Consider the following 19161-nt stretch of genomic DNA (forward strand, 5'->3'; position numbering starts at 1 on the left):
CTGCCAGTCATTGCTGAGATGTAGACAAAAGGTGGCCTTTGTTCCAGAAAGGACAATGAAATAAAGGCACGAGCATTAAAAACATTCTTGGTTATGATAAGAGTATAGAATCTGACTTTATTTAAACTTTGTGTTAAATGAAGGGCTTTGTTAAACATGCAAATGTAACTGTGACAAAAAATTGACAATAAACAACATTATTTTAACGATCTGTGTCACTGAGATCGGTCGTGTCAGTGATTCCGGTTTTACAGAGTTATTTTCTACTCCTTTAGTTATTTATTCCTGTTTGTATTTTTCCACTTTTTAGATGCATTTATATAAATAAAGCTCATTAAAATGCCAATGTTATATACTCGGAAGCTGGTAATGAAAAGCAAAAACTGTTTCCGCCCGGTCTCGAACCGGGGACCTTTCGCGTGTGAGGCGAACGTGATAACCACTACACTACGGAAACCATATAACTGGTGCGTTTAGGGACAGGAAAAAAATAAGTGTTTTCAGTATATTAAAGCGCCCTGAATGATCTGTGTCACTGAGATCGGTCGCGTCAGTGATTCCGGTTTTACAGAGTTATTTTTTACTCCTTTGGTTATTTATTCCTGTTTGTATTTTTCCACTTTTTGAGATGCATTTATATATATAAAGCAACAATATTATATACTCGGAAGCTGGTAATGAAAAGCAAAAACTGTTTCCGCCCGGTCTCGAACCGGGGACCTTTCGCGTGTTAGGCGAACGTGATAACCACTACACTACGGAAACCATATAAGTGGTGCGTTTAGGGACAGGAAAAAAATAAGTGTTTTCAGTATATTAAAGCGCCCTGAACGATCTGTGTCACTGAGATCGGTCGCGTCAGTGATTCCGGTTTTACAGAGTTATTTTTTACTCCTTTGGTTATTTATTCCTGTTTGTATTTTTCCACTTTTTTAGATACATTTATATATATAAAGCAACAATATTATATACTCGGAAGCTGGTAATGAAAAGCAAAAACTGTTTCCGCCCGGTCTCGAACCGGGGACCTTTCGCGTGTTAGGCGAACTTGATAACCACTACACTACTGAAACCATATAACTGGTGCGTTTAGGGACAGGAAAAAAATACGTGTTTTCAGTATATTAAAGCGCCCTGAACGATCTGTGTCACTGAGATCGGTCGCGTCAGTGATTCCGGTTTTACAGAGTTATTTTCTACTCCTTTGGTTATTTATCCCTGTTTGTATTGTTCCACTTTTTTAGATGCATTTATATATATAAAGCAACAATATTATATACTCGGAAGCTGGTAATGAAAAGCAAAAACTGTTTCCGCCCGGTCTCGAACCGGGGACCTTTCGCGTGTGAGGCGAACGTGATAACCACTACACTACGGAAACCATATAAGTGGTGCGTTTAGGGACAGGAAAAAAATAAGTGTTTTCAGTATATTAAAGCGCCCTGAACGATCTGTGTCACTGAGATCGGTCGCGTCAGTGATTCCGGTTTTACAGAGTTATTTTCTACTCCTTTAGTTATTTATTCCTGTTTGTATTTTTCCACTTTTTGAGATGCATTTATATATATAAAGCAACAATATTATATACTCGGAAGCTGGTAATGAAAAGCAAAAACTGTTTCCGCCCGGTCTCGAACCGGGGACCTTTCGCGTGTTAGGCGAACGTGATAACCACTACACTACGGAAACCATATAAATGGTGCGTTTAGGGACAGGAAAAAAATAAGTGTTTTCAGTATATTAAAGCGCCCTGAACGATCTGTGTCACTGAGATCGGTCGCGTCAGTGATTCCGGTTTTACAGAGTTATTTTCTACTACTTTAGTTATTTATTCCTGTTTGTATTTTTCCACTTTTTTAGATGCATTTATATAAATAAAGCGCATTAAAATGACAATATTATATACTCGGAAGCTGGTAATGAAAAGCAAAAACTGTTTCCGCCCGGTCTCGAACCGGAGACCTTTCGCGTGTTAGGCGAACGTGATAACCACTACACTACTGAAACCATATAACTGGTGCGTTTAGGGACAGGAAAAAAATACGTGTTTTCAGTATATTAAAGCGCCCTGAACGATCTGTGTCACTGAGATCGGTCGCGTCAGTGATTCCGGTTTTACAGAGTTATTTTCTACTCCTTTGGTTATTTATCCCTGTTTGTATTGTTCCACTTTTTTAGATGCATTTATATAAATAAAGCAACAATATTATATACTCGGAAGCTGGTAATGAAAAGCAAAAACTGTTTCCGCCCGGTCTCGAACCGGGGACCTTTCGCGTGTGAGGCGAACGTGATAACCACTACACTACGGAAACCATATAAGTGGTGCGTTTAGGGACAGGAAAAAAATAAGTGTTTTCAGTATATTAAAGCGCCCTGAACGATCTGTGTCACTGAGATCGGTCGCGTCAGTGATTCCGGTTTTACAGAGTTATTTTCTACTCCTTTAGTTATTTATTCCTGTTTGTATTTTTCCACTTTTTGAGATGCATTTATATATATAAAGCAACAATATTATATACTCGGAAGCTGGTAATGAAAAGCAAAAACTGTTTCCGCCCGGTCTAGAACCGGGGACCTTTCGCGTGTTAGGCGAACGTGATAACCACTACACTACGGAAACCATATAAATGGTGCGTTTAGGGACAGGAAAAAAATAAGTGTTTTCAGTATATTAAAGCGCCCTGAACAATCTGTGTCACTGAGATCGGTCGCGTCAGTGATTCCGGTTTTACAGAGTTATTTTCTACTACTTTAGTTATTTATTCCTGTTTGTATTTTTCCACTTTTTTAGATGCATTTATATAAATAAAGCGCATTAAATTGACAATATTATATACTCGGAAGCTGGTAATGAAAAGTAAAAACTGTTTCCGCCCGGTCTCGAACCGGGGACCTTTCGCGTGTGAGGCGAACGTGATAACCACTACACTACGGAAACCATATAAATGGTGCATTTAGGGACAGGAAAAAAATAAGTGTTTTAAATATATTAAAGCGCCCTGAACGATTTGTGTCACTGAGATCGGTCGCGTCAGTGATTCCGGTTTTACAGAGTTATTTTCTACTCCTTTAGTTATTTATTCCTGTTTGTATTTTAGATGCATTTATATGAATAAAGCGCATTAAAATGCCAATATTATAAACTCGGAAGCTGGTAATGAAAAGCAAAAACTGTTTCCGCCCGGTCTCGAACCGGGGACCTTTCGCGCCCGCGGGGGCGGGGGCCTAAAATAGTAAGCCTTAAATCTCTTAACTTTTACCATTCATTCTCTATGGTAGTTCTTATCACTACGGGTGTCATATATTTCTGGCCACAAGCGAGATTTTGGGGGCGCTGTTTCTCACCTTCCATACCAGTAAGGAGACCCTGCTTTCCCCTTTGAGTGACAAACGTCCCAGCATCACATAGACTACAGTAAACAAACTTTACACGGAGTTTTATCACGGCTCTATCTTCGGACAAACATATCAAACGTAGGTACAGCTCATTGTTTCTAGTACTAAATGAAAGCTTCTCAGTTGTATTTGTGGCTAAACTGTTTTTATAGTTTATTTACGTTTTGCTGTTTAGCATTGTCAGGTTGTAACTCTGTCTGTTGTTAGCTAACGTAGCGTTAGCGCATCTAGGTTATGTATGTGACGTTGTGTTCATTTGCTGTATGTATGTAACGTTCTATTGCAGCATTAACAGTGTGCATTTCAAATGGGTAAATACTACAATATATGTCTCTTATGGTTTCAAGTGCTATGAAAGGTGAGCACTGAACACTTTGGTTTCCTGTCTGTGTGATATATAATGCTGTTACCTAGTTATTACAAATGCTGATCGACGTTAACACAAGGACAGGCGGACGGCAGGACCCCTCTGATGAGGCCATGAGAATTAAAAACGACACGTCGCTTCAGGACAAGTCTCCCGCTCAGAGACATGATCTGGTGAAGACCAACGGTCTCACTGTGGTCCTTCAGCGGGGAGGCGATGTGTCAGACCGACAGGAGGTGATGGGGGAGTACGTGCTGCAGTTTGGCAAATACAAGGGTAAATTATTCAGATGGCTTCTAGAGAATGATATTGGCTACACCATCTACCTGATGAAAAAGGTAGAAGAAGCGGAGAGAGATGGGACTTTCAACCCCCAAGGGAACAGTAAGGACAGCCTGCTGTCATTTCTGGACTATAGCAGGAGCTTCCAGGAAATTGAGGACCTGAGGGAGTACCTACTCTCCAGGAAGGCTGCTTCACCAGTGGCATCAGAGGGTGACAATATTGTTGGCTTTGGAATCAGGGCCAAGGACACCTGGAGGCAGATCTGGGAGAGCAGGGCTGATGGTTATGCTGCCTTCATTTTAGGAGTGAAGTGCATAAAAAACAGCAGGATGTGTAACCTGCAGCAGTACATCCTCAAGCAGCAGAGGGCTGAGTCATGTACATTCTGTAGCTCATCATTTGAACTAAATACTGGAGGTTTAGTTTGGGTAATGTGGGAATCGAACTGGCTCATGTTGGAAGGGCTTCTGGTCATGAAGATGTCTTCTACAGAAATGAAAATGAAATTAATCGATCAGGATTTGTGCCGCAGATACAAAGGTTTCAAAGTTGATCCCGAAGTGGAAAAATGTGTTTCCGCCCGGTTTCGAACCGGGGACCTTTCGCGTGTGAGGCGAACGTGATAACCACTACACTACGGAAACTGGCGTACTCTACGTGATGACGTCATACATTAAATACAGTAACTGATTTTGTGTGTAATGTCAAAAAACGTCCAGCAGATGTCACCATCTCCCCACTAGAGGGGGTTTGTTCGTCTATTGGATCCACGCATTCCACCACACGAGCACGAGCCATTCAAATACTATTCATAAAAACGCCACGATAGACAAATGAACAGTAGAGGTAAACAAACGAAGTTCACTTACCAAATGCTGTCTATGCTGACAAAGAGTTTAATCCCAGTGCATCAGTTCCAGTAAGAAGTCCAACCGGATCCGCCGCGGGTCGGTGGTCCGCCGCTGTTCGGTCGTCGTCTTCGACCGACGTTCGGTTGTCTTCCGCTGCCGGTCGCTTGTCCGTCTTCCGCGGCCGGTCGGTGGTCTGTTTTCGACCGCGTTCGGTGGTCGTCTGCGGCCGTGGACCGGCGAAGGGCGGGCCGCGGTTGTGAGTTGTAGATCCACTCGAGTCTCTCCAAAAGTACCGACGCTCAGTTAAAATGAAACACATTCACAGCCATAACATGTGCAACGCTTCTGGCTGCATACAAATCCTTTTCCTGGCTGGGTCAGGGCTGCTAGCTGTGGGGTCGATTCTTACTGTCCAGTTTGTTCAGAAATGTCCTTCTTGAGAAAAGCGTTCCCAGTAACTCCGCCACTAAATCCGTTTCTCCTCCTTCCGCCATTTCATATTAAAAAAACAAAGCTAGGTAAAATGTCTTTCAAATATTTCCACTTGAACTCTGTCTGCTACAAAGCTCTGCTAGCAATCATGTTTCGCGGGCACATAGTCACGTGCCCGCCCAAAATAAATCCCCAAATAAAGATCTGATTGGTTGAATCAACAATATCGTCCCCATTTAATTTAAACTGCACATGGCAGCACTGGGTGAGTCTGCAGGCTGGGGCCTCTCTTCTTACTAGAGACACAGAGGTGAAATCTGATTGGATAAAAGCTCTACTTAAAACAAGCTGCACTGGAAGCAGAGCAACTGAGGAGCACAGTAGCTGTGCAATGAGAAAATAAGATAATGGGAAAAATATTTTTATAAATTATAATACATATAAGAAAAAATTAAATGTATTTAAGAAAAAATATTAAATTATAAAATAGCTATAACTTTGTGATTCTGTTTAGGCCAGCAGAGAAGGCTTTGCAGGCCCTGACGGCCCGCCACTGGTATATATATACATGTATATGTAGTTTACCATATAGAACTAGTTTGAATATGTGTGTGTGAATCTGTGTATGGGCGGATCAGTATGTATGTATGTATTATTCATAATAAGCAGTGAAAATAAATTGTGTGATTCTCTCTAATCTTATCATGAGTCCACCTTAATCATTTTCTACAATAATGATATGCTATGGTGTGTTGCTATGGTATGCCATATAAACGTTACGAACAGCACGGCATGCAGCGGCTTTCCCGATGTTCTCCGCATCGCCGACACTGTACAAAAATGTACCACTCGCAAAAAAGAGCGAGGCTGCATCCAGTCGATGCTCGGCTGCAGCGTGTGGTGTTCAATGTGTGGCTCGAGAAGGTCTCGTAAATAAATGCTTCCTTGTTGGCAGAATCGATAGCGCTCGTACAGGAAGTCATCATGATGTGATAACGGATCTTGGCGATGTCGAAGAACTCTCTCCCTATGAAACGTTAATCTAACTAATAGCCTCCTTCATCAATGGGATCTCTGAGGAAGGGAGCTGACACTTTTTTTTGGGGGAGTGGCAAGTTTATCCAGCTCACTTAAGTTAGCCTGCGCTGGAGCAGGTTCAAGTTTATGGATGTGTTGCTATGGTGATTTTGCCAAACTTGCTTCGTGGAACCGAAAAGCCTGACTTATGTAACCCTAACCCTAACCCTAACCCTAACCCTAACCCTAACCCTAACCCTAACCCTAACCCTTATCCTGAAAATTATCCGGCTAACTCAGTTAGCCAGGTACGAGGAACAGGGCCCTGATCTGTTACATAATTCTTATTTCCATCAACCGATTGATAATTTGTTCTTTAAAATGTCACAACATGGACAATATTGATTCCCGGTTCATGTTTCGTCCGACAAAACAGCCCAAATCCAAAGACCTTTACTTTATAATGATGTAAAACAAAACTATAAATATTCATGATTGAGAAGCAGCAACAAGGAATGTTTTTGGTATTTTTGCCTCAAAAATGACTCAAAACCAATGAAAGTAGTTGCGTGTTAGTTTTGTTTTGATGGTAAAAGTTGATTTCCACTCTTCACATTCAGTCATTTTTATTTTTCTGCATCGGTGACCGTCTGAAATATAAATAAACCAAATCTCTGTTCCTCTGCTGCTGAAGGAGGAAGTTGATTCGTGTGGGATTGTTTGCGTTTCTTTTCTGCTCGTGTTCCTCTTCGTCTGTCTGCTAAACAAGTTGAGCTGAAAGTCACAGGAGAGACACAAAGATCAGAAACAACTGAGACTGTTGTGGATCAACAGAAACAGCTGAGAGGGGAATTCTCAACTTCCAGGAAACTTTTTATTTTACAACCACATCAGTAATAATAAAGATGATATATTCAATAACAAACTACAACCAGACACACACGTTCAGATTATAATGTTTACTATGTTAAAATCAGCTGTAAAACATATTTCTCTGTGATTCTGCGTCTTTAAAATCAGACAAACCGAAAAACAGGAAGTTCATGCTTGAGTAAAGGCATTTAAATATGTTCCTGCTCTGTTTTCAGATGTTTTGTAGACCAAGATATTATTTTACTATCGCTATTCAGCGTTAAGAGGAAGTATTCAGATCTTTTATTATTAATACGACATTCATAAAACTACTATTATCTAAAGATGTGGAGGAGTGAAGTCTAATGACCTGTGTGCTGTTGTCACAGCTTCTCCTTGCTTGGTTGACGCTGTTAGCTGCAAACCACCGGCTCAGCTCGTCGCCATGTTGAGAGCCATATGGAAGCAATAGATGTGCTCTGAATCTTGAGTTTTAGCATCTTTAAATAAATTTAAAAGTACCAAAAATAATGCTGAATATTATACATTTTATTATTGTATTATATTATTGATGGATTCATGTGTTCATCACTTTAATGTTGCAGCTAGACTGGAGCTGCTTGTAGATTAATCTATAATAATAGTTCATTTATTCGTGGATTTACAATTTATATTAATAATCAGAGTCTGTAAAGTAGCTAAAGAAGCAGAAAGTTGCATAAAAAGGGGAATACTTAAGTAGCAAATGCAGTATTTGAGTAAATGTACTTCTACCAGTACTTCTTTCATTATTATATTTAAATATTAACATCGTCATTTTTTCAAACAGATGTTGATTAAAAAGAAAAAGTAGTTCCTTGTTTCTTTTTACTCTGCGATAAAGTGAAATGACTTTCGTCGACGTGTAAAGAGGTAGTGACTCTTTTGGTGCGTTGACACAGACACAGACACACACACACACACATACACACAGTATATAAGCCCTGTACTCCGCTGTGTGTCCTCTCAGTTGTCGGTTTTATGTCACCATGGAGGAGACCTACGTCAGACACGTGGAGCTGTTGGGCTTCGATAAACGTTCGTACCCGAGTCAGCACTACGTAAGCTTCAGATACGCGCTCTCAGCTGATTCAGAATATAGAGACGTTGTGTTTAAGTGTGATGTAATGTGTGACGTAATGTGTGATATGTGATATGTAATGTGTTATGTGTGCAGGTGTACATGCTGATGGTGAAATGGAGCGACCTGTCAGAGAAGCTGATCTACAGGACGTATCCTGAGATCTACACCTTGCACGTGAGCTCCCCTCTGTCCTACAAAATAAAAGTTCGGCTGACCAAATGTTAAGTCTAAAAACTGATTTAAGATGTTAGCTCTTTGATAAAGAAAAGTTTGGATGGTTTTTTGGTCGCAGAAATTGCTGAAGGAGATGTTTCCCATCGAGTCCGGTGAGATCGAGAAGAAGGACAGAATCATCCCGTCACTACCAGGTCATAATAATAATAGTAGTAATAATACTACTACTACTATTAATAATAATAATGTTGCCTATATTTAAGCTGTTTGCATGTAAAATAATGCAGATTGTGTTTGTTTTCCTGTCGTCACGGTTGTTCAGTTTTAGTTTTTTAGGACGTCAGCAAGTGAAGAAGCAAAACTAAGTGAAACACTATTAATCACAGACTGGTAGTAAAAAGATAACTGGTATAAATGTGAAGCAGCTGCATGAGACGTTTTCAGGATGTTGTTTTTTTTGTGAACCGTTCTTTCAGGAAGCACCTGAGGTTGTTCAACACATGCATCACTTCTCCTTTCTGTGTTTGTTGAAGCAACAGAGAAAAGCTGCAACAAGCCTGAAGTCACTGATTTCAAAATGAGGGGTTTTTTGGGTTAAAGTAAGAAGTGACAAGACTGAAAATGAAGAACAAGGAAAGTACAATATGAAGAGACAGAAATAATGTTTAAAATAACAAACACGCTGATTAATTATCTATTATTACAAGTTTAATAGTAGTGGAGCTAAAAAAATAAAGTAAACCAGACTCCAATGACAAAAACAGTAATTTGACCAGTTCTCTCAAAGAAAGAAAAGATTGTCTTCAGTGTCTAGTTGAGCGAAGTCGCACAGTAACAAACTAACTGAGTCTGGTGTCTTTGAAGAGAGCACAGACAATATTATGAATATAGAGTCTACACTCAAACATGTATTTAGCATGTTGGTTTGTCATCATGCTAACATCCAGCATTATGTAGCATTTAGCATCTAGCGTTAACACATTAGTGTGTTAGCTTCATGAAAGTTTTAATTACAAAACTAAACGTGTTGCAGCGTAAAGACGAAACCTCAATTCTGATGCAACAGCAGCTTAAACAACGGAAAGTCTGGAAACTTCCACTTCTCAAGAGCAGTGGAAAGTAACTAAGTAACTCAGGTACTATGAGGTACTTTTACTTTACTTGAGTATTTAAATTCTCTGCTTTCATACTTCTACTTGACTACATCTCAAAGGGAAATGTAGTTTTTACTGCACAACAGATTGAGATTTTACAAACATCTGGAATCTCTGACTAGATTCCAGATGTTAGAACGGTTGGAATATTTTTTTGGAGTATTTCTATACAGCATTAAATACAGAGATCACAATCAATACTTTGTTATATTTCTCATTCAAAACTCAAATGAAAAAACATCCAATTTAATGTATTTTACAATAAAATGGACTGTTCTCACTGTAAAGACGTAGATTTCACTGTTTGTTACCAGGATGATTTATTTGTAGGATCAAATAAAAAGACATTTCTTTCTACAGAATCTTAAAAAGCGTCTCTGGGAAACCGTCCTCCAATTCCTCTGTTGTTGTTGTTGTTGTTGTTGTTGTTTATTTTAAATAACCTGTGACTGTTGTTGTTTGTGTGCTCAGCTCCGCGGTGGCTGATCAGTGAGAAGTCACCAGAGACCAGACAGAACACGCTGGCTGAATACTGTCACTCACTCATCAACCTGCCGCCTCACATCTCACGATGCAGAGAACTCGGAACCTTCTTCAGGGTCAGGAGAGAGGACGAGAACCCCCCCAACCCAAACACGTCAGTGTCACACACACACACACGTCTACGTCCACTACAAAGCATTAAAGATGAATCACTTCTAAAAGATTAATAATTCAAACAATAAAGACAAACTGACAAATGAAAACTATAATTTTTCTCTTCAGGCTGAAGAGAAACGAGACAGTTGTGATTTCCAAAGAGTCGACCAGAGGAAACGTATCCGGTGAAAATAATATTTATTTATAAATTGTCGTATTTTCTGTTTTATTTGCTTCATATGCTTATGTTTTATGCTTTATAGAAATCATTTTGAGTTGCCTTCGTTTATGAAATGAAATGCTGCAAAGCTTCTGAAGGTCTTTTCTTTGCATGTTCTTCTTTTTTTGCTGAGTAATTCAAATATACACGTTCATCTATAAATGTATTTAATGTTTTAATAATGAGTTGTAACTGTTGTACTTTCAACAACGACTGGATTTTAATTTTATATCCAGTAAAAGTTTTTGTGTTTTTTCTTGATTTTGCCGAACTTGTCCCCATCAGTCGAGTCTTTATGATCTATGATTTAATATTGCTTTGTTTAGATCTTGGACTCCAGATATGTGGATATACTTCAGGTTTTGGCTGTTTAACAAAATGGAGTGTTTTCACTGTAAAAACGTAGATTTCACTGTTTGTTACTGTGACCAAAAGAGATAATTATGTTTATAATTGTTTACCTCTCAGAGATTTCCGGCCCCATCATATTGGACACCTACAGAGTGATCGCAGACTTCGAAAAGACGTCCAAACACGAGATCAACCTGCACACCGGAGACCTGGTGGAGATCGTGGAGAAAAACCAGAACGGTGAGAAGAGCTTGACTCTGAAACATCAACGTCGACTTTGTTTATTTGTAGCCGAGATCAACAAAGAGTTTAATAAAGATACAAAGTCTCAGTTTGAATGAGTGAGACCAGGGCCCTATTCCTCGTACGTGGCTAACTGAGTTAGCCGGATAATGTTCAGGATGAGATTACATAAGTGAGGCTTTTCGGTTCCTCGAAGCAAGTTTGGAAAAATCACCATAGCAACACATCCATAAGCCTGAACCTGCTCCAGAGCAGGCTTGAGCTAGATCCGCTGGACAAGCTGCCACTCCCCCGGAAAAAAGTGTCAGCTCCCTTCCTCAGAGATCCATCGATGAGGAAGCGATATTAGTTAGATTAGCGTTTTATAGGGAGAGAGTTCTTCGAGATCGCCAAGATCCGTTATCACATCATGATGACTTCCTGTACGAGCGCTATCGAGTCTGCCGACAAGGAATCATTTATTTAAAGACCTTCTCGAGGTACATTGAACACCACACGCCATCTACTTTCTCACGGACTGTATCACAGCCTCGCGCTTTTTTGCGAGTGGTTCATGTTTGTACAGTGTCGGTGATGCGGAGAACATCGGGAAAGCCACTGCATGCCGTGTTGTTCATAAAGTTTATTTGGCGATTAAGAAACTTATGGATGTGTTCATTACATTACCATGGCACATATTGTACTGATCACCATTCTGAATAATGTTTGTGTGCTTAGTTTTTACTTGCTCCCGTGTCCTCTTGATGGCTGGTTGAACTACATGATGGTTGAAAGCACTCATAATGATATGACAGTATTATTAGTACACCATAGCATATCATTGTTGTAGAACATGATTAAGGTGGACTCATGATAAGAATAGAGAGAATTACACACAATTTATTTTCACTGCTGATTATGAATAATAGGCTACATACATACTGATCCGTCCATACACAGATTCGCACACGCATATTCAAACTCCTATTCTATATGGTAATCTACATATACATGTATATACACACATATATATATATAGTACACGATACATACGTGCATACACCTACATATATCCTCATAAGTATCTATTAATTCGTATCAATTAGATACTCTTTGGGCTTGTTTTTATCTACTTATTCTGAAAGAGTTGATATAATTATGTTCGCTATAGATCTCATTGGATGATGCATTCCATTAAGCCTACTGCCAGCAGGCACATTTAAAGAAATATCATCTGATTGATTGGGGTGATGAGGCGCTTAAAATTAGCCTATACATTTTCCAAACACTTGCGCATTTAACGAAGTCTGCGATATTTTGCCATGCTTCTCGTCTCGCCCTCGCAACGTTAGATTTCGCCATGATTATGGTCTTGAATTCCTCATATGCGTTCATGATCATCTCCTGCTCGTCAGCGGAGAAAAAAGAGGCTCTTTCTTTGAGTTTATTTGCCGTTGTACTGTTAGAAAATCATGGTTTCGGTGATCTACGCTTCCCCCTTTTGAAGTAGGACGGTCACGCGCAACAATCCTGATGACTGACATCTGGTTCGAATTAACGAGACTGTTTGAGCGCGGATCAGCCTTTGAGGAACCGAGATAGCCTGATGTCAATCATCGAGTTAATTTAAGCTGGATAATAGGACATTTGATTGACTTAGTTGAGCCACGTACGAGGAATAGGGCCCAGGTCTTGAGGTTCCTCGTAGTAACTTTAACGTTTAATAAGTGAGACCGGGTCTTGAGGTTCCTCGTCGTAACTTTAACGTTTAATAAGTGAGACCAGGTCTTGAGGTTCCTCGTCGTAACTTTAACGTTTAATAAGTGAGACCAGGTCTTGAGGTTCCTCGTAGTAACTTTAACGTTTAATGAGTGAGACTAGGTATTGAGGTTCCTCGTCGTAACTTTAACGTTTAATAAGTGAGACCAGGTATTGAGGTTCCTCGTAGTAAATTTAACGTTTAATAAGTGAGACCGGGTCTTGAGGTTCCTTGTCGTAACATTAACGTTTAATAAGTGAGACCGGGTCTTGAGGTTCCTCGTAGTAAATTTAACGTTTAATAAGTGAGACCAGGTCTTGAGGTTCCTCGTCGTAACATTAACGTTTAATAAGTGAGACCGGGTCTTGAGGTTCCTCGTAGTAACTTTAACGTTTAATGAGTGAGACCAGGTATTGAGGTTCCTCGTAGTAAATTTAACGTTTAATAAGTGAGACCGGGTCTTGAGGTTCCTCGTCATAACATTAACGTTTAATAAGTGAGACCAGGTCTTGAGGTTCCTCGTCGTAACTTTAACGTTTAATAAGTGAGACCAGGTGTTGAGGTTCCTCGTCGTAACTTTAACGTTTAATAAGTGAGACCAGGTCTTGAGGTTCCTCGTCGTAACTTTAACGTTTAATAAGTGAGACCAGGTCTTGAGGTTCCTCGTCGTAACATTAACGTTTAATAAGTGAGACCAGGTCTTGAGGTTCCTCATCGTAACTTTAACGTTTAATAAGTGAGACCAGGTCTTGAGGTTCCTCGTCGTAACGTTAACGTTTAATAAGTGAGACCAGGTCTTGAGGTTCCTCGTAGTAAATTTAACGTTTAATAAGTGAGACCAGGTCTTGAGGTTCCTCGTAGTAACTTTAACGTTTAATAAGTGAGACCAGGTCTTGAGGTTCCTCGTAGTAACTTTAACGTTTAATGAGTGAGACCAGGTCTTGAAGTTCCTCGTAGTAACTTTAACGTTTAATAAGTGAGACCAGGTATTGAGGTTCCTCGTAGTAAATTTAACGTTTAATAAGTGAGACCAGGTCTTGAGGTTCCTCGTCATAACATTAACGTTTAATAAGTGAGACCAGGTCTTGAGGTTCTTCGTAGTAACTTTAACGTTTAATAAGTGAGACCAGGTATTGAGGTTCCTCGTAGTAAATGTAACGTTTAATAAGTGAGACCAGGTCTTGAGGTTCCTCGTAGTAACTTTAACGTTTAATGAGTGAGACTAGGTATTGAGGTTCCTCGTCGTAACTTTAACGTTTAATAAGTGAGACCAGGTCTTGAGGTTCCTCGTAGTAAATTTAACGTTTAATAAGTGAGACCAGGTCTTGAGGTTCCTCGTCGTAACATTAACGTTTAATAAGTGAGACCAGGTCTTGAGGTTCCTCGTCGTAATTTTAACGTTTAATAAGTGAGACCAGGTGTTGAAGTTCCTCGTAGTAACTTTAACGTTTAATAAGTGAGACCAGGTATTGAGGTTCCTCGTAGTAAATTTAACGTTTAATAAGTGAGACCAGGTCTTGAGGTTCCTCGTCATAACATTAACGTTTAATAAGTGAGACCAGGTCTTGAGGTTCTTCGTAGTAACTTTAACGTTTAATAAGTGAGACCAGGTATTGAGGTTCCTCGTAGTAAATGTAACGTTTAATAAGTGAGACCAGGTCTTGAGGTTCCTCGTAGTAACTTTAACGTTTAATGAGTGAGACTAGGTATTGAGGTTCCTCGTCGTAACTTTAACGTTTAATAAGTGAGACCAGGTCTTGAGGTTCCTCGTAGTAAATTTAACGTTTAATAAGTGAGACCAGGTCTTGAGGTTCCTCGTCGTAACATTAACGTTTAATAAGTGAGACCAGGTCTTGAGGTTCCTCGTCGTAATTTTAACGTTTAATAAGTGAGACCAGGTGTTGAGGTTCCTCGTCGTAACTTTAACGTTTAATAAGTGAGACCAGGTCTTGAGGTTCCTCGTCGTAACTTTAACGTTTAATAAGTGAGACCAGGTCTTGAGGTTCCTCGTCGTAACATTAACGTTTAATAAGTGAGACCAGGTCTTGAGGTTCCTCATCGTAACTTTAACGTTTAATAAGTGAGACCAGGTCTTGAGGTTCCTCGTCGTAACGTTAACGTTTAATAAGTGAGACCAGGTATTGAGGTTCCTCGTAGTAAATTTAACGTTTAATAAGTGAGACCAGGTCTTGAGGTTCCTCGTCATAACGTTAACGTTTAATAAGTGAGACCAGGTCTTGAGGTTCCTCGTCGTAACATTAACGTTTAATAAGTGAGACCAGGTCTTGAGGTTCTTCGTAGTAACTTTAACGTTTAATAAGTGAGACCAGGTATTGAGGTTCCTCGTAGTAAATCTAACGTTTAATAAGTGAGACCAGGTCTTGAGGTTCCTCGTAGTAACTTTAACGTTTAATAAGTGAGACCAGGTCTTGAGGTTCCTCGTCATAACGTTAACGTTTAATAAGTGAGACCAGGTCTTGAGGTTCCTCGTAGTAACTTTAACGTTTAATAAGTGAGACCAGGTATTGAGGTTCCTCGTAGTAACTTTAACGTTTAATAAGTGAGACCAGGTCTTGAGGTTCCTCGTCATAACGTTAACGTTTAATAAGTGAGACCAGGTCTTGAGGTTCCTCGTAGTAACTTTAACGTTTAATGAGTGAGACCAGGTATTGAGGTTCCTCGTAGTAACGTTAACGTTTAATAAGTGAGACCAGGTCTTGAGGTTCCTGCTGTTGCCTTCAGGTTGGTGGTTCTGCCAGTGTGAGTCTAAGCGAGGCTGGATTCCTGCGTCCTACTTGGAGCCTCTGGACGGACCAGAGGAGGCCGAGGAAGATGAGCCGAACTACGAAGGTAAGCTGATGACATCGTCGTGTTGATTAAATAAAGTTTCAGTGTTTGTGACGCGTTTGTTCCTCCGTAGGAGAAATGTTCGTCAGCATCAAAGCCTACAAGAAGGAGCAGCCGGACGAGATCTCTCTGGAGATCGGAGAAACTATAGAGGTGATTCACAAGCTGCTGGATGGCTGGTGGGTCGTCAGGTATGACACACACACACACACACACACACACACACACACACTCTGTCCGTTTAACATCTTCTAAAATGAATCCTACAGTTGTAACTGTTAGTTAATCTGGATATTTTCACAGGAAAGGAGATGAGACCGGTCACTTCCCCTCTATGTTCCTGCACAAAGCCGGAAAGAGAGAGATCTACGAAGCAGAGAGGACCAACCTGCAGGGACACAAACCACCTCCTCGCAGGTACGGACACATCACTCAGATTTAAATTAGTTAAATTAACCTTTATGTTACCACAAAAAAACATAGAAAAGCTTCTACACATCTCACACACACACACATTTCAGGAATTAGATCAGCACTTTAGAAACAAACAAAAGCAAAGAGTTTATACAATCAAATGAATCTGCTATAAAATAAAGCACTTTACTTTATTTAAAATAAGTTTTAAAGTGAAGCCCTTCGACTGTGAGGAGTTGATGTTTTGCTCAAAGTTCCTCTTTGGTCACTTTGCTGTTGAGTCACTTCAGACTAAAGAGAAGTTCAGTCTGTTGCACAAGAATTCCTCCTTAACAATATTTAAAACACACACACACATCCCGTCCACGACAGAGCATTAAAGATGCATCACTTCTAAATAACTTTATTGACATCACCACCACCTTTACAACTGCATGTCCTCGTCTCAGGTCCACCATCCGAAATGCAAAGAGCATCCACAACAAGGCTCGTCAGCGGCTCAGCCAGGACGCGTACCGCAGGAACAGCCGGCGCTACCTCCAGCAGAAAGGAGGCCACCTGGCCGAGCCCACCGGCAGCTCCAGGAACACCGGCAAGTCACCGCTGAGGGAGAGAAAGAACCAGGGTAAGGAAGACACGGTTCTAGGGTGGAACATTTAATATTAGTGTCTGACAATCACAGCAGTCTACCCACAAAACACGCTCTGAACACACCTCATGTTTATAAACCGGTTGAAGCTTTTGTATAACTCATATAACAACAATGATAAAATAAGAGGAATTATACCTCCGGTAGGTCATAGAGCAGTTTGCAGATGATGTTAACCTGTTTGTTAAGAGACGTAGGAGCTTGGATAAAGTAATACAAGATTTAGAAAGATATGAGAGAGCTTTGGGAGCAATATATACATATATATATAAAAAAACTCATATATATTATAATATATATATATATATATATATGAGTTGTTTTACTTAGTAATTTGTGAGGGAATTGTTTCATATATTTGTTACTTTAATCTCAGAAATGCTGAGGTTTTTCTTGTGTATGTATGTTCTCAGACAATATATTTTATTCTCGTTCATTTGTGAAATTTGTAAATTTTTGCTTGCATATTCATGACTTAAGATCTCAGAGAATATTGAAGTTTTTTCTAGTTAATTTGTGAGTTAAATGTACAACTTGAATTGGTTCTCTGAATATTATCCCGTTCCCAGGCTACATATTTATTATCATAGGTATGTATATGTATATACTGTATATAGGTAAGGATGAGAAACAATGGAGAAGACATTATGGAAAACCAAAACCAAACACTCCAAACAACAATGTTGTTTCTAACCGACAGACAACATTCCCGAGACGTCCAGCTCCGGTTCGGAGAGCGAACCGAAGAAGGAAGCTCCGGTCGTTCCTCCTCGACCGAGTCCGGAGCTCATCCTGGAGCGCTGCAGCGACAACACCCGCAAGAAAGTCAGCATCCACAGGTCCAACACATAGAATGTCGCATTAAAAAAAGACAAAAAAGAGATGCAATGGGAGGTCAGTTTGAGGGAGAAAGGCAGGCGGCCATTGGAGTGTAAACGTTATGGAATTTAGGGAACATTAGTGATTTTGGGGGGGGAAATTGTGACTTTAGAGTATGATGATAATTTATTTTATATGTTTTCTGTGAATATACCAAAACCAACAACGTGTTATTCCGTCTCTCATTACGGTCTGAGATTATAATAGATTAAGGAGGGGGAGGGGTGTAATATTCAGAAGAAAAAATAAGGATTTTAAAGATTAAACTCGGACATTCTCAGAGATTAAAGAGGTTACATTCTACGAGAAAAAGTTTAAGTTTAATAAGTTTAATAAAAAATAAAAAAAGAGATTGACAAGAAAACAAATATCAACAGATCAAAATCTTGACTTTGCTGCCAGCTGGTGGTCATATTAAGAATAACAGTGTGGCAGACGGCTTTTCTGATTTTTCTAATTCTGATTTAATAAACCCCAAACATTTCTGAGTTTAAAAAACAAAACATTCCTGGTTCCTAAACAAGATCTCAGGCCAATTATCTTGTGATCCCAATGTTCATTTTTGCAGCTTATATTCATTTTACAACCCTGAAGCTGTCGTTTAGTGATAAGACATCATTTTAAATAACAGTTTTATTTCTTATTTATAAATGTGCTGTTTTCTTCTAAATATATCTGATTATCTTGTCTAGTCAACCAGTGGAGACTCCAGGAAGTAGCTGGTCCCAGGCTAGCTGTTTCCAGTCTTTGTGCTAAGCTAAGCTAACATGGTTGAAGTCTGTATAGCATATTTGTTTTAGAAAGCGAACGAGCATATTTCCTGTTATCAATGTCAAACTATTCCTTTAAAACCTGATCACCAAAAACTATATTTAATTTCTCCAGAAAACATTTAATTATTAAATATTTAAGAAGCTGCATTTCTTAGTTAAAGTTGAATTATATTTGGTCGCAGTGTATTTATATTGAGAAAATAATTATATGTATGTTTTTGCCTATAATAGAAGATTTTAGATTTATTTTCGAGCATCAATAGAGCTTTGTTTTATTTTATGTATTTGCTTAATAAATGTATAATAAAACATTTATATCTGCACTCTTTCCTCAAATTATTCTCTGCATACACTTTGAATTACAGATTATCTGCTTATAATATTTAAAAAAATGTATAAATATTTATTTATAAAATGTATAAAATTAAATCTATCATTTTCACTCTGTTTCTGCTGTTCATAGTATAAAGTACCAGAAGAAAAAAAAGTAATGTGCTTGACTAAATGTACTTACATATTAAATATTAACCAGTAGGCCTACTTTTGCTTGGACTAGTGAAGGATTTGAATACTTCCTCCACCACTGAGTATTTCCACACTGTGGTATTACTTCAGGTATCGTGCATATATTGTCGTTAAATGTATAACAAAATATGAAAATATAAAAGCATCCAAAACGTTTGACCCCGACGTGATTTGAACACGCAACCTTCTGATCTGGAGTCAGACGCGCTACCGTTGCGCCACGAGGTCC

The 19161-nt window shown here is 39.4% G+C and overlaps 1 protein-coding gene across 2 annotated transcripts; it reads left to right on the plus strand.

The window, feature by feature from the left end:
- Positions 1-8104: 8104 nt before the first annotated feature.
- On the plus strand, positions 8105-18724 carry ncf1 (neutrophil cytosolic factor 1). Of its 2 annotated transcripts, XM_079171283.1 has the most exons (12): positions 8105-8115; positions 8213-8280; positions 8420-8500; positions 8619-8694; positions 10126-10291; positions 10420-10478; positions 10982-11104; positions 15588-15695; positions 15766-15883; positions 15996-16109; positions 16556-16731; positions 17456-18724. In XM_079171283.1, the coding sequence occupies exons 2-12, from the start codon at positions 8224-8226 to the stop codon at positions 17605-17607; spliced, it is 1230 nt and encodes a 409-aa protein (XP_079027409.1). In that variant the 5' UTR covers positions 8105-8115; positions 8213-8223; the 3' UTR covers positions 17608-18724. The 2 variants fall into 2 exon arrangements, with proteins under 2 accessions (XP_079027409.1, XP_079027408.1); XM_079171282.1 differs by lacking the exon at positions 8105-8115 and having other exon boundaries at positions 8221-8303.
- The last annotated feature ends 437 nt before the right edge of the window (positions 18725-19161 follow it).

Source organism: Pholis gunnellus, assembly GCF_910591455.1.
Source record: "Pholis gunnellus genome assembly, chromosome: 13".
In the NCBI taxonomy this organism is placed as follows: Eukaryota; Metazoa; Chordata; class Actinopteri; order Perciformes; family Pholidae; genus Pholis; species Pholis gunnellus.